This window comes from Fundulus heteroclitus, unplaced genomic scaffold, assembly GCF_011125445.2.
Source record: "Fundulus heteroclitus isolate FHET01 unplaced genomic scaffold, MU-UCD_Fhet_4.1 scaffold_28, whole genome shotgun sequence".
In the NCBI taxonomy this organism is placed as follows: domain Eukaryota; kingdom Metazoa; phylum Chordata; class Actinopteri; order Cyprinodontiformes; family Fundulidae; genus Fundulus; species Fundulus heteroclitus.
The window spans coordinates 1,979,197-1,991,418 of NW_023396689.1; the positions used below are offsets into that span (position 1 = coordinate 1,979,197).

At 41.8% G+C, this 12,222-nt stretch overlaps 1 protein-coding gene across 1 annotated transcript; it reads right to left on the reverse strand.

Annotated features, from left to right (window-relative positions):
- Positions 1-10,307: 10,307 nt before the first annotated feature.
- On the reverse strand, positions 10,308-10,937 carry LOC118559374 (splicing factor 3A subunit 2-like). The gene has a single exon (XM_036130062.1). It carries the CDS (start codon positions 10,935-10,937, stop codon positions 10,308-10,310), a length of 630 nt encoding a protein of 209 aa, XP_035985955.1.
- Positions 10,938-12,222: the final 1,285 nt, after the last annotated feature.

The following is a 12,222-nucleotide window of genomic DNA, read 5'->3' on the forward strand; positions in this document are numbered from 1 at the left end:
TTTCAGGGTTTTTTGTTTTCTAAAAATTTAAAATAAACATAAGTTTTGCACTTACATCAGCTCTCAATTGAATGCTGCCTACAAACTTAAAATTCATGGTATTAACCATCACATCCCTAATTATTTGGAAATGCAAGTACTGCTTTCAGTGGTTTTATGTAACCATGAAAATTTACCAAATGCCAAAAAGCATTTTAGTCTCACTACTGCCTCTTGCCTGCACCAGACTCTGCTGTGCCAACAGAAACCTGGTATCATTTAGTCGGAGTCTGCAGCTCTGGTATGCTCTCAAAGGTTATCTGACAGATTATCTGAAAGGTTTAAAAACTTTTAGAAAAGGAGGGATCAATCTTTTAAATAAGGCTAAGCCAGATTATTTAACATTAAAAGTCAAGTCCAATCAAATAAAACACAGAAAGGGGAGCATTGATTAACTAACAGTACTGAGGATAATGATAAGAGGGGATTTTTTTCTGTAAAAGCTTTAGAAGCTGTGTATTATATGAGTAAACAGTCGGTATTGGATGCAGATTTTTCCATACAGTATGATTAAAGACAGGTGCATGACAAACTGTAAATTGCTAATATGACATTTTGAGTATTGTAAATTCCAGGGTGTTAAACTAGAGATTAGTCTTAAACCAACAATAGAAAAGGAACAAAGCAGAGAATCTAACACTAATGTGAACCTTAAAAGAGATAGAATAAAAAAAAATTGTAACAATGATTACTACTCACCAGTTAAACCAGTTTGTTTAAGATAAGACAAATATAGGTTTTGACAACCAATAAATAAGTAAATTGACAGTTGGGAACATTTTATAGGTTTTATCACCAAAACTCATTCTCTTTATGTTTTTCAAAGACACAGGGAAAGAAATAACCACTTTAGCTTTATTACAAATCTCAATTATAAGAAATTTGATTGGATATGATGTGGTTTGTTAAAGGAAGATGTTTGGCAAAATGTTTAACAGCCAAATAAGAAATGTATTGTGTTTAAGGAAAGCACAAAAGCCAAATTGTTGGGTTGAACACATTAGCTATTAAATAAATATAGAGCTTAATGCGAAAATTCAATCGAATAAACTTTTATTGCCTACCTCCATCAATCAGAGACTCATCCGCCTCCGACGCAAGCCAATCAGCTTTGAACTGCTCCTCCACAAAGCCAATCAGCATCCTGGGTTAATCTTAAAAGAACTTCAAATCCACATCTCAGCTTCTACTCAGCAAGAAGCAGTGGCTGTGCGATGTCTGATTTGGACTCTGATGACTTGTTTCAACCCACCTCCATCCCCTTCTCCACCATTGTAGCAAGCTCTATCTGGCTTCCTATGGTGCTCCTTCAACCTCGTCCCTATCAGAGTGTAACTCCTTCCCAGACTCTTATGGAATTCCCTGTTACACCTCAAATGGTCCGGCAGAAGACCGCCATGTTGAGCCTGGTTCTGCCAGAGGTTTCTTCCCAAAGGGGAGTTTTTCCTCTCCACTGTCGCTTCATGCTTGCTCATCATGGACAGTTCATGCAAACCTGTATTTATCTAAGTTGGACATCTGTCTTTCGGGTCCCTGAGTGAAGGACTAGTATCAGCTCTCGCAGTCTACTGGATCCCACCAATTCAGCTCAAGCAGATCATCTCGCAAACCAGCCTCTATGGAGTAAACCAACTTCATCTATCTCCACTCCGCCACCAGTTTCAGGTCTGGGGGAAAACATCCCTATTCTCATACACCTGCTTATGCATTTTGAAGTATAATTCAGAGTGAATGTTTCCTGCCGAGGTCTGAGCGCCAAAGTCTTAAAATATTGTATCAATAAAATTCTTCTAATTGCCTTTTCTTTTCGTGTGAGTTTTTCAGATTGAAATGTGATGGTATCTGGTTATAGTAAGTTGAAGTGAACCTTGAACATACTGCCTCCCTAGAGACAGTGATTATGTTATGGCCAAAAGAAATTATAAACAAATTTGTTGCAATAAGAAAATCATCTAAAAGCTGTCCGGCTAGGTCAATGTAATCTTCTTGGCTATCTGACACTAGTTTTAAAGTGCCTGTGACACACCTTAACTAGAAATATGGAAAAATGAAGAAAATAATATTAATAATAAAGACACTGGGCAGCAATTCACAATATATCAGGATTAAAGACCTAATAAAAGACAATGTCACAAAATAGGCAAATGCTTTGCTTAATTTTGGAAGTCCATTACTGAAAGGAAATCATGTAACAGGGGAACACGGCAGTCATTCATCAACTAAATAAATGGTTCTGGTAGACAGCGAGTTGCGTGTAAATGAGGTGAAACGGCACATTGCTGGTGGCTGCAGCAAACGTCACCAGACGTTAGTTTGCACAAGTGTCATGAAGCAAGGAGGAAAAGAGCTGTCTGGATCAGAGCTGTAAAGTTGACGAGGGACAGATGGGCTGTCCGACCAAGCACAGTAAGTTGTGCTCTTTCTATAAAGAGCAACACATAATCAGGTGTGATGTTCTACAACAACATGATATTGTTTTATATACATAAATAAAACTATGACATGATGCTAAAGAACGTACCTCCTCCTTGTTCGGGATGTTCTAGCATATATCGAGCTACGTCAACATTTTCCTCTCCTTTGTCACTTCGTACTCAGATGTGCAATCCAAACTTCTGTACAGCTCCCAAGAAGGCTTGAAGAACTGTGGTAGCTTGGTTGTTATCGCTGGCAGTGAGGAACATTATCTTTCAACTGTATCCGTCTATGCCACCATGAATCACAATTTGCCACTTTCAGAAAGGAAAACAAAGTCTTAAAATTAAACTGTTGTGACAAATCTAGTTGCATTTTCCATAAAGAGCTTACCATATCAATTTGTGATTGCCGTCAATGTGCCACAGTGCAAGGGGTGATGGTACAGAGTAAACTCTTCTCTGCATTATATTAATGCCAATGCCACGACAGATGGTGCCAACTGGATCGATCGATCGATCGATCGATCGATCGATCGATCGATCGATCGATAGATAGATAGATAGATAGATAGATAGATAGATAGATAGATAGATAGATAGATAGATAGATAGATGTCACACAGTGGAAATTTGTTTTATTGTGATGGTGTGATTATGTAAATATGTGTGCATGATTTCTCTTTTACTGCATGTTTTTATTGTTGTGGTGTTTTCATCCACTGTGAACTCTGAGGACAAATTACCTGATGATGGCCACCTGTGGAGTTGTGGGTGTGCCTGGAAGCAGCCTATCAGCTGTTTCACAGACTTGCCAAAGGAAGCTGGCAGAACATTTAAAGGGTGAAGAACTCACTACAGGAGCAGAGGGGAGAAGCAGGCCATAACAGCCAGGTGTGGTGGGAGGAGAGACTAAGTAACCACCAAGTATAAGTATAAGTATAAGTATAAGCAGACTGATCGGCACGACGTGGGGACCATCTCTGCAGCAGGAACAGAGTGCAGTGGAAAACAGAGCGTTGGATTGGCAGCGGGGCAGAGGTAAAACTCTGCCTGCATCCGTGAGTAAACGTTTTCCACTGACATCTGCAGGGTTTTGCCACGTTGGAAGGGCTGCAGCAAAGATCAGTTGGCTCCACAAACAACGCTTCTGGCCAGCGTGTGTTTGTGTTTGCAGGAGTCCAGTGGCGAGTGAGAGGCGCTTGTGGGCGGACCACAGCTAGCAAATTGGTGGGCAAGTTGGGGTTAGAGCTGAGGGAACTGAGAGGAGTTCAGAGCCCTGCATCAGTTAAACATACTATTTTCCACTTTTTACCAGTCTCGCTTTGTTTTAGTTTGACTTTTTAATTAATCTTTCTCAGTAAGCGAGTCATTAATGGATTTTTGAACTGAATGCTTGCCTGTTAACTTCGTTTGCTGAGGCCAGGCAGCAGCCTCCACCACCAGGCCAGGCCGAAGCCTCCACCACCAGGCCAGGCAGAAGCCTCCACCACCAGGCCAGAGAGCAGCCTCCACCACCAGGCTGGGCAGCAGCCTCCACCATCAGGCCAGGCAGAAGCCTCCACCATCAGGCCAGGCAGCAGCCTCCACCATCAGGCCAGGCAGCAGCCTCCACCATCAGGCCAGGCAGCAGCCTCCACCATCAGGCCAAGGAGGAGCCTCCACCATCAGGCCAGGCAGCAGCCTCCACCATCAGGCTAAGCAGGGGCCTCCCCCACCAGGCCAGACAACAGCTTTCAACACCAGGCCAGGCACAGATGTGAGCTGACTACCTCACCTCTGTGTAATCTGCCCTGGTTGCTGGGACTGCCACCTTGCTCTATCTCCAACCATGGCCACCAAAAGAGACATGGAGGAGCTAAAACGAGCAAATGAGGAGCTGCGGAAATCAGTGGAGTTCATGGCACACCAAATGGAAACTATGGCAAGTAAGCAAGATTCTCTGATAGGCTTGATGAAAGACATTAAGGAACTGAAAAAACAAAATGAGGAGAAAGATGCTAAGATTGTACAACTCGAAGGCAGATTGTCTGAGTTAGAGCAATATACTCGAATGAATGATGTTATTATTACAGGACTTTCAACAAGACCCTCTTCATTTGCTACTGCAGTGAGGTCTGGCATCCAGGGTTCTTTGACCATGGACCAGGATTTGGACTCTGTGGAGCAACAGGTGGTGAATTTTCTCCACGGAAAAGGCATTAGCATAAGCAAGGAGAACATTGAAGCTTGTCACCCTTTTCCTCAAATAGACAAAAGCAAACCACCTAACATCATCATGAGATTTGCAAGCAGAAAATATAAAGTCAGTCTTTTGCGACAAGCCAAGAAGCTAAAAGGTTCAAAAGTTTATATTAATGAACATTTGACCAAGAGCAATGCTGATATTGCAAAGAGAGCTCGTTACCTGCGTAAAGAGGGAAAAATACAGGCAACATGGTCCTCAAATTGTAAGATTTATATAAAACTTAATGGTGCACCTGAGCAGGCACGAGTTTTAGTAGTCAGGAGTCAGAAGGATTTAGAAAAATTTGTATAAGTCTGTGGTTTGATGTCATGCTGTTTTTAGTTTTTATAGTTGGATATATTTAATGTTCTTTTTGATAGCTCATGACTGTGCCCAGTAAGGATATGCTTTGCATTAAGTTGAACTTTCATAAGGGACTTGTGTTGGCTCACGTGAATGTATGTAGTTTACGTTACAAGTACCTGGACGTGGAGCAAATTGTCAGAGATATTTGTATTGACATTGCTGTTTCTGAGACCCATCTTGATGATTCCTTCTCTGACTCAAGCATAGCCATTGATGGTTTTTCTGTTTTTAGGAAAGACAGAAATAGATTTGGGGGTGGAGTGGCTATTTATGTACAAAATAATTTACCTGCCAAAATACGCTTTGATTTGATGAGGGAGGACATCGAAGCATGCTGTGTACAAATACACGTGCCTTATTTAAAACCACTTTTAGTTTGTTGCTTCTATAGACCCCCTAATGCAGATGCTGTATATATGACTGAGTTGTGTGAAATGTTTGATAAGATATCAGATAAAAATAGAGAGATTTATCTGCTGGGTGATGCAAATGTTGACTGGTTGGTGCATTCTTGTCCTAACAGGAAAAAGTTACTCTCTATATTGAGTGCATGTAGTCTGTCTCAAATTGTTGAAGTCCCCACAAGAATAAATATTGGTAGTGATGGAACTATTGACCACATCTACACAAATGCTGCTCTCCAGTGCTCTAAGGCAATATCTGTGCCTGTAGGTTTTAGTGACCATAATATAATTGCTATTAGTAGAAAAAAAAAGATTCCAAAACTTAAAGCTAAAATCATTTTAACACGGTCCTATAAGCAATTTAATGAAGATTTATTTGTAAGTGAAATCGCTAATGCAAACTGGAATATGGTTTGTAGTGGGCATAACCCTGAAGTGGCACTGGATCTATTTATGTCAATGTTTATGGATGCTGTAAACAAATATGCTCCCTTAAAAAAGTTTGTTGTCAAAAATAGGTCTGCCCCTTGGCTTGACCCTAGTCTTAGGTCGCTAATGGCAGAGAGAGATTCAGCTAAAAAACTCTTTGTACTTTCTGGATCTATTGATGACAGGCGGAAATACTGTTCTCTACGTAATCAAGTCACAAAATTGAATAAGGTAAAAAAAAAGGGACTACTTTAAACGAAGGTTATTTGAGGCGAGGAACGATAGAGAAATATGGAATGTTTTCAATGAAATGATGGGTCGGAACACAACTGTGTGCACACCCTTTGTTGAATCAAATGGATTTGTTCTCACAAAGCCAGGTGATATTGCTAATCATTTTAATGACTATTATATTGAGAAAGTATCTCAATGAAGGCAGAATATGAACACTTCACACAACATTAGATCATATGAATGTATTAAGAACATTATAATGAAAGGTAAAAGTTGTGAATTTGTATTTAAACAAGTTGACGTCCATAGGGTGGAACATTTGCTCCGTTCTCTTCCTGACAGTAAACTAGCTGGATTAGATAACCTGGATAGTAAATTACTGAGAATGACTGCTGGTGTCATAGCAGCTCCCATCTGTCATATTTTTAATCGTTGCTTGGATGTGGGCCTATGTCCAAGGATATTAAATCAGGTTTTGAGCCGAGAACTGAACGTTGTATATGATTGGGTGGTGAGTAACAAACTGGCCCTCAACATCTCTAAGACTAAGTGCATGGTAATTGGTTCAAGGAACAAGCTGTCCGCAAGCCCAAAGCTTGACTTAAAGTTTTGTGACTTGACGGTTCAACAAGTTGAAAGTGCCAAACTCCTTGGTGTGATGGTAGACTGTTCTCTGTCTTGGTCTCACCACATTAATTATATTATTGTGAAAATGGGAAGAGCAATTAGTTCCACAAGGAAATGTTGCTCTTTTATGGCCCGTCACCTTTTATGTCAAATATTTCAGAGTCTAGTGTTATGTCATCTTGACTATTACTCTACAGTGTGGACATCTGCTGCCAAGGGGTGAACTTAAAAAGCTACAGGTTGTTCAGAACAAGGCAGCACGGTTGGTACTGGGCTGCCACATTAGATCTAATGTCAACCAGATGCATTCCTGCCTTTCCTGGCTTACGGTTGAGAACAAGTTGCTTTTTAATACACTTATCCTGTTTAAGTCAGTCATGAGCAGTAATGTTCCTGCTTTTATATATTCACAAATTGTTTATAGTAATTCAGTTCATGGACACAACACTAGAGGTTCTTGTAATGGGCAGCTTGTTTTACCAGGTCCAAAAACCAATGCTCTAAAGAGATCCTTTATATATAGATCATTACACCTTTGGAATAATCTACCTCACTTCATCCGCTACACTAATAGTAAATTATCTTTTAAAAAGAATCTGAGACTCCATTTGATGCCCTGAAGTGTTTTTGTTTTATTGGCAGTTTTATTATATTTGTTCTTGTTTTATTGGCTGTTTTATTTTACTTGTTCTTTTGTACTTCCTATAGTAATTTTTAAGAAATTACATTTTTGGAAATTTTTATATTTGTAACTGTTTTTTACTGTATGTTTTTAATGTGGACCCCAGGAAGACTAGCTGCTTGCCATGGCAACAGCTAATGGGGATCCTTAATAAAATTACAATTACACAGCAAGGACGCGGTGCAACTGGACCAATCCTGAGACGGCTGCGGGGTGGAACTAAGAACTCACTTCCTTTGTGGACTCTGCTGCTGGACAATTATCCTGGACTGGAAGCCTCCCGTTTTTAGTTGTTTTACTGATTTTAGATTATTTAAAGAAAACATTTTATTGTGTTTTTTTTAAGCTTTTTAAGAGACTGGTTTTTATGAGAAATAAAAACCCTCCACTTCAATCTGATCTGTTCTCTGTTCCCTGGGTTCTGACTCGCTAGCTCCCTCTAATTGTGAAAGGACCTACTGTAACACTGAGCTGTCCAACTTGGTGTTGACATATATATATATATATATATATATATATATATATATATATATATATATATATATATATATATATATATATATATATATATTAGGGCTGGGCAACGATTAAAATATTTAATCGCGATTAATCGCACTGATTAATCGCGATTAATCGCATTGTATTTACAAACTCCAAGAATGAATTCAAAAGTAGTGTAAAGAGCACTTTTATTTTAATGTTCTGCTGCCATATGAACAAAAGTGTTGTAACATTTGTAGCACTTATCAGTAACACATATTTAGTGTAAAGCTCAACTTAAACATGTAAAACAAAAAATAGCAATAATAATAAATTAAAGCTTATTGCCACTGACAGGGAATTCTCTTTATGGGGAAAAAATCTACCAAAAACAGGCAATTTCTGAGGTAACAGCAGGGAGCAGCATTACCATTTTATGTTCAATACCAAAGTTTAACTTGGCAGTGGTTCCAACTAACTTGTTTCTGTCATATTCCATGCTGGAAGAACTTTAAACTGAAATGCTTGCTAACTCGATATGCTTGCGTTTATTTGACGTTGACACGCGGTTTTTTGTTGTTGCTTTCTCGCGCGCATATAGTGAATGGCAGGGGGAAAACAGGCAAAAATACATGGATACTTTGAAACGAGAAGCGACTTCACCGACGGCGTCGATGCAGACCCCCCCGCTCCGCTCCGCACAAAACTTGTTCCGGCCGCCAACTCACCGCCTCGCCTCGCCTAAGCTCGCTCGCGGTACCTGCGGGAAACACCGCCTTCCGCATGTCAGCTGTGTTTTTTTCCGGCCAGCACCTTTCTTCCTCTTTGAATCTGAGGCTGGGCTGACAGCGAGGTTATTGGCGCATTATCGCCAGCTACTGTTCTGATTCAAACCCCTACACCGCAGCAACAGACCTTCACAAAATAAAAGCATGTGACCAACATGCGTTAACGCGCGTTAAAGAAAATATCGCCGTTAATAGTCTAATGAGTTAACGCGAAATTAACGCGTTAACTTGCCCAGCCCTAATATATATATATATATATATATATATATATATATATATATATATATATTAGTGCTGTCAAACGATTAAAAATTTTAATCGCATATTTTATCCTTTTATTTCTGAAAGTGTAATAGCCTGTTTGGGCATTTTAATATGCAATTTTGCAATAAATGACACTAATAAAATACATGCTTGTACAAAAAATATTTTTATTTTGTTATTTTTCAAGCACTTTTCAGAATACCTGTTTTCATGCCGATATATATTTTTTTGCCTCTTAAACAAAGATAGACATGGTATTCTGCACCATGTAATCTACTTTCAGCAGTTATCACCGGTTATTGCACCGTAAACTGCAGAAAATACGTGCAGAGTTGCTCTGTCTGCCTTTACTACCGTCGGCTCCTATGGCGGAGGGAGATTTCAGCTGGATACACTCAAATGTAGTGCAGAAAGGTCACATAATAACCCCTATTTCGTCACCTATTTTAGAGCCCAAATAAGCGATTTCACTTTCAGAAACCTGCCCAAAAAAAACGCAACCCGTGACTCATGAAATTTAGAAGCGCTTTTAGAAAAAAGCCCAAAGTCGCATGTGTCCGAGGGTAAAAGAAACTTTGTTTTCTAGCACTCTTGAAACTACGGAAAGCGCCAAGGGTAAAAGAAACACAGTCCGGAAAGCGCGGCGGGGGAAAAAAACATTAGGGAACGGTGTGTGTGTTTTGACGCGCGATTAACGGCGACAAAAAAATTGTCTGCGTTAAAATGGGTTTACGTTAACGCCATTAATAACGCGTTTAACTGACAGCACTAATATATATATATATATATATATATATATATATATATATATATATATATGAACTCAGGAGGAGACAGAGGAACACAGACTGAACGCAGAATGACCAAACAACGGGGAAACAAACCAAGGGAACTTAAATATAGGCTGGGGATAATCAGCAACAGGTGAGTCTAGTTAAGTAAACGAGTCCACAGCTCAGAGGTCCTGACATCACCCCCCCTCTCCCACACACACACACACACACACACACACACACACACACACACACACACACACACACACACACACACACAGCTTAAGGGTGGATCCCAGACGCCCACTAGTGTCCAGGAAAAAAAGTGCTGGGGAACCCTGGAGGCTTGGGAGGAGACAGAGGAACACAGACTGAACGCAGAATGACCAAACAACGGGGAAACAAACCAAGGGAACTTAAATATAGGCTCGGGATAATCAGCAACAGGTGAGTCTAGTTAAGTAAACGAGTCCACAGCTCAGAGGTCCTGACATCACCCCCCCTCTCCCACACACACACACACACACACACACACACACACACACACACACACAGCTTAAGGGTGGATCCCAGACGCCCACTAGTGTCCAGGAAAAAAAGTGCTGGGGAACCCTGGAGGCTTGGGAGCGCTGGGAAACCCTGGAGGCTTGAGAACGCTAGAGAACTCTGGAGGCTTGAGAACGCTGGAGACAGGCGAAGCAGGCCCTTCAGCGGCCAGCGGCAGCAGAGCGTCCAGTGCAGGAGCGTGCGCACCCGTGCAGGCTTGGGCCGTGGCATGCAGCAGCGGAGCTGGGCCTTCGGATGACGGCGGGGCAGGACTGACGCCAGCAGATGGAGAAACGGGATTCTCGGCGGCGGCCCGAGGAAACAGGATTCTCGGCGGGAGCTGGGGATGCAGCAGCGGCGCTCTCGGCAGCAACCAGGGATGCAGCAGCGGAGCTCTTGGCGGCGGCAGGGGATGCAGGAGCCGAGCAGCAACCTCTGAGATGGCCGGTGCAGGGATGTGCGCACCCACGCAGGCTTGGTCCATGGCGTGTGCAGCAGGAACCTCTGAAGCCGGCGGTGAGACAGAGTCCTCGGTGGCACTTGTTCTGACGTGCGCCACACCCACACAAGCTGGGGCCGTGCTGTTCGGCGCTGGGCTCCTGATGCCGGTGCTCCGGCAGGAGGTGGCGTCTTGGGGCAGCGAGGTGCAAGAGCTGACCCTCATTGGAAACTTGAGAGGCGTCAGCCCAGATCGGCGCGGAGACCTTCTCTCTCTGAATCCAGAGCTGATTGAACTGCTCCATTATTTTCAGCCCCGTTGCCTGGCCTTTTCATGGTCAAGTCATTTCTGTCATGTTTCGGGTGCGGTGAGGACCTAAGCGGAAACAAGGCAGAGACGAGTGCATGGTGAAAAAGGAGATTTTAATTGAAAAGGTGACTTACAGGACGCAGGAGAAAACACAGGCTGAAATCAGGAGGAGACACAGGAACACAGACTGAACACAGTGAGGTTGTTACGTCACAATTTTCAAGCCCCATTGTACAATGTACAAGTGAAATAGCCCAATGAAATGAAAATAAGTCAGGCACAACGTTGTAGAGTTGTTTAGTTTTTCCACAATGTAATGAGCTTACTATTTCAATATGAAATTCATAGTACACGTCCCAAGTTTCTTTCCATGTTTACTTCCTCTTGGCAAACAGCTCAGCTAGACTCAGCTAGCTCAGCTAAACTTGAGCAAACAAATCTAGCAGTTCTGCGTCCTTTGTCCGTCGTAAATGTCAAAGGGATAATGTTTTGGTATGAGAAGCACTTTAGAGACACTGATATGTTTATGCAAGTAAAACATCCCTGGTTTTGAGCACACCACATCCGTTGTTGCGTTTGCTACGAGTTCAGTTAGGGGCTAGGGTCCTTTCAGTAATTTAGCCTATTCAATTCAATTCAATTCAATTTTATTTATATAGCGCCAAATCATGAAACACGTCATGTCAAGGCACTTTACAAAATCAAGTTCAATCATATTATACAGATTGGGTCAGATTATACAGATTGCTCAAAAATGTCCTATATAAGGAAACCAGTTGATTGCATCAAAGTCCCGACAAACAGTATTCACTCCTGGGGAACCGTAGAGCCACAGGGAGAGTCGTCTGCATTGTACATGGCTTTGCTGCAATCCCTCATACTAAGCAAGCATGAAGCGACAGTGGGAAGAAAAACTCCCCATTAACGGGAAGGAAAACCTCCGGCAGAACCGGGCTCAGTACGAACGGTCATCTGCCTCGACCGACTGGGTTTACAGAAGACAGAGCAGAGACACAACAAAAGAGACAAAAAAGCACAGAAGCACACATTGATCTAGTAATCTGTTCTACATTAGATGGTAGTAGCGGGTGAGCCATCTTCTCTGGATGATGTCACAGTTAACAGAACGCCAGACCAGGTGTACCTACTATGAAGAAAAAGAGAGAGAGCAAAAAGTTAAAAGCTGAAATGACGACAGTCA

Coding starts and splice junctions, on each gene's coding strand:
- LOC118559374 (XM_036130062.1), bottom strand. CDS start 10,937: ATGAGGGTCAGCTCTTGCACCTCGCTGCCCCAAGACGCCACCTCCTGC.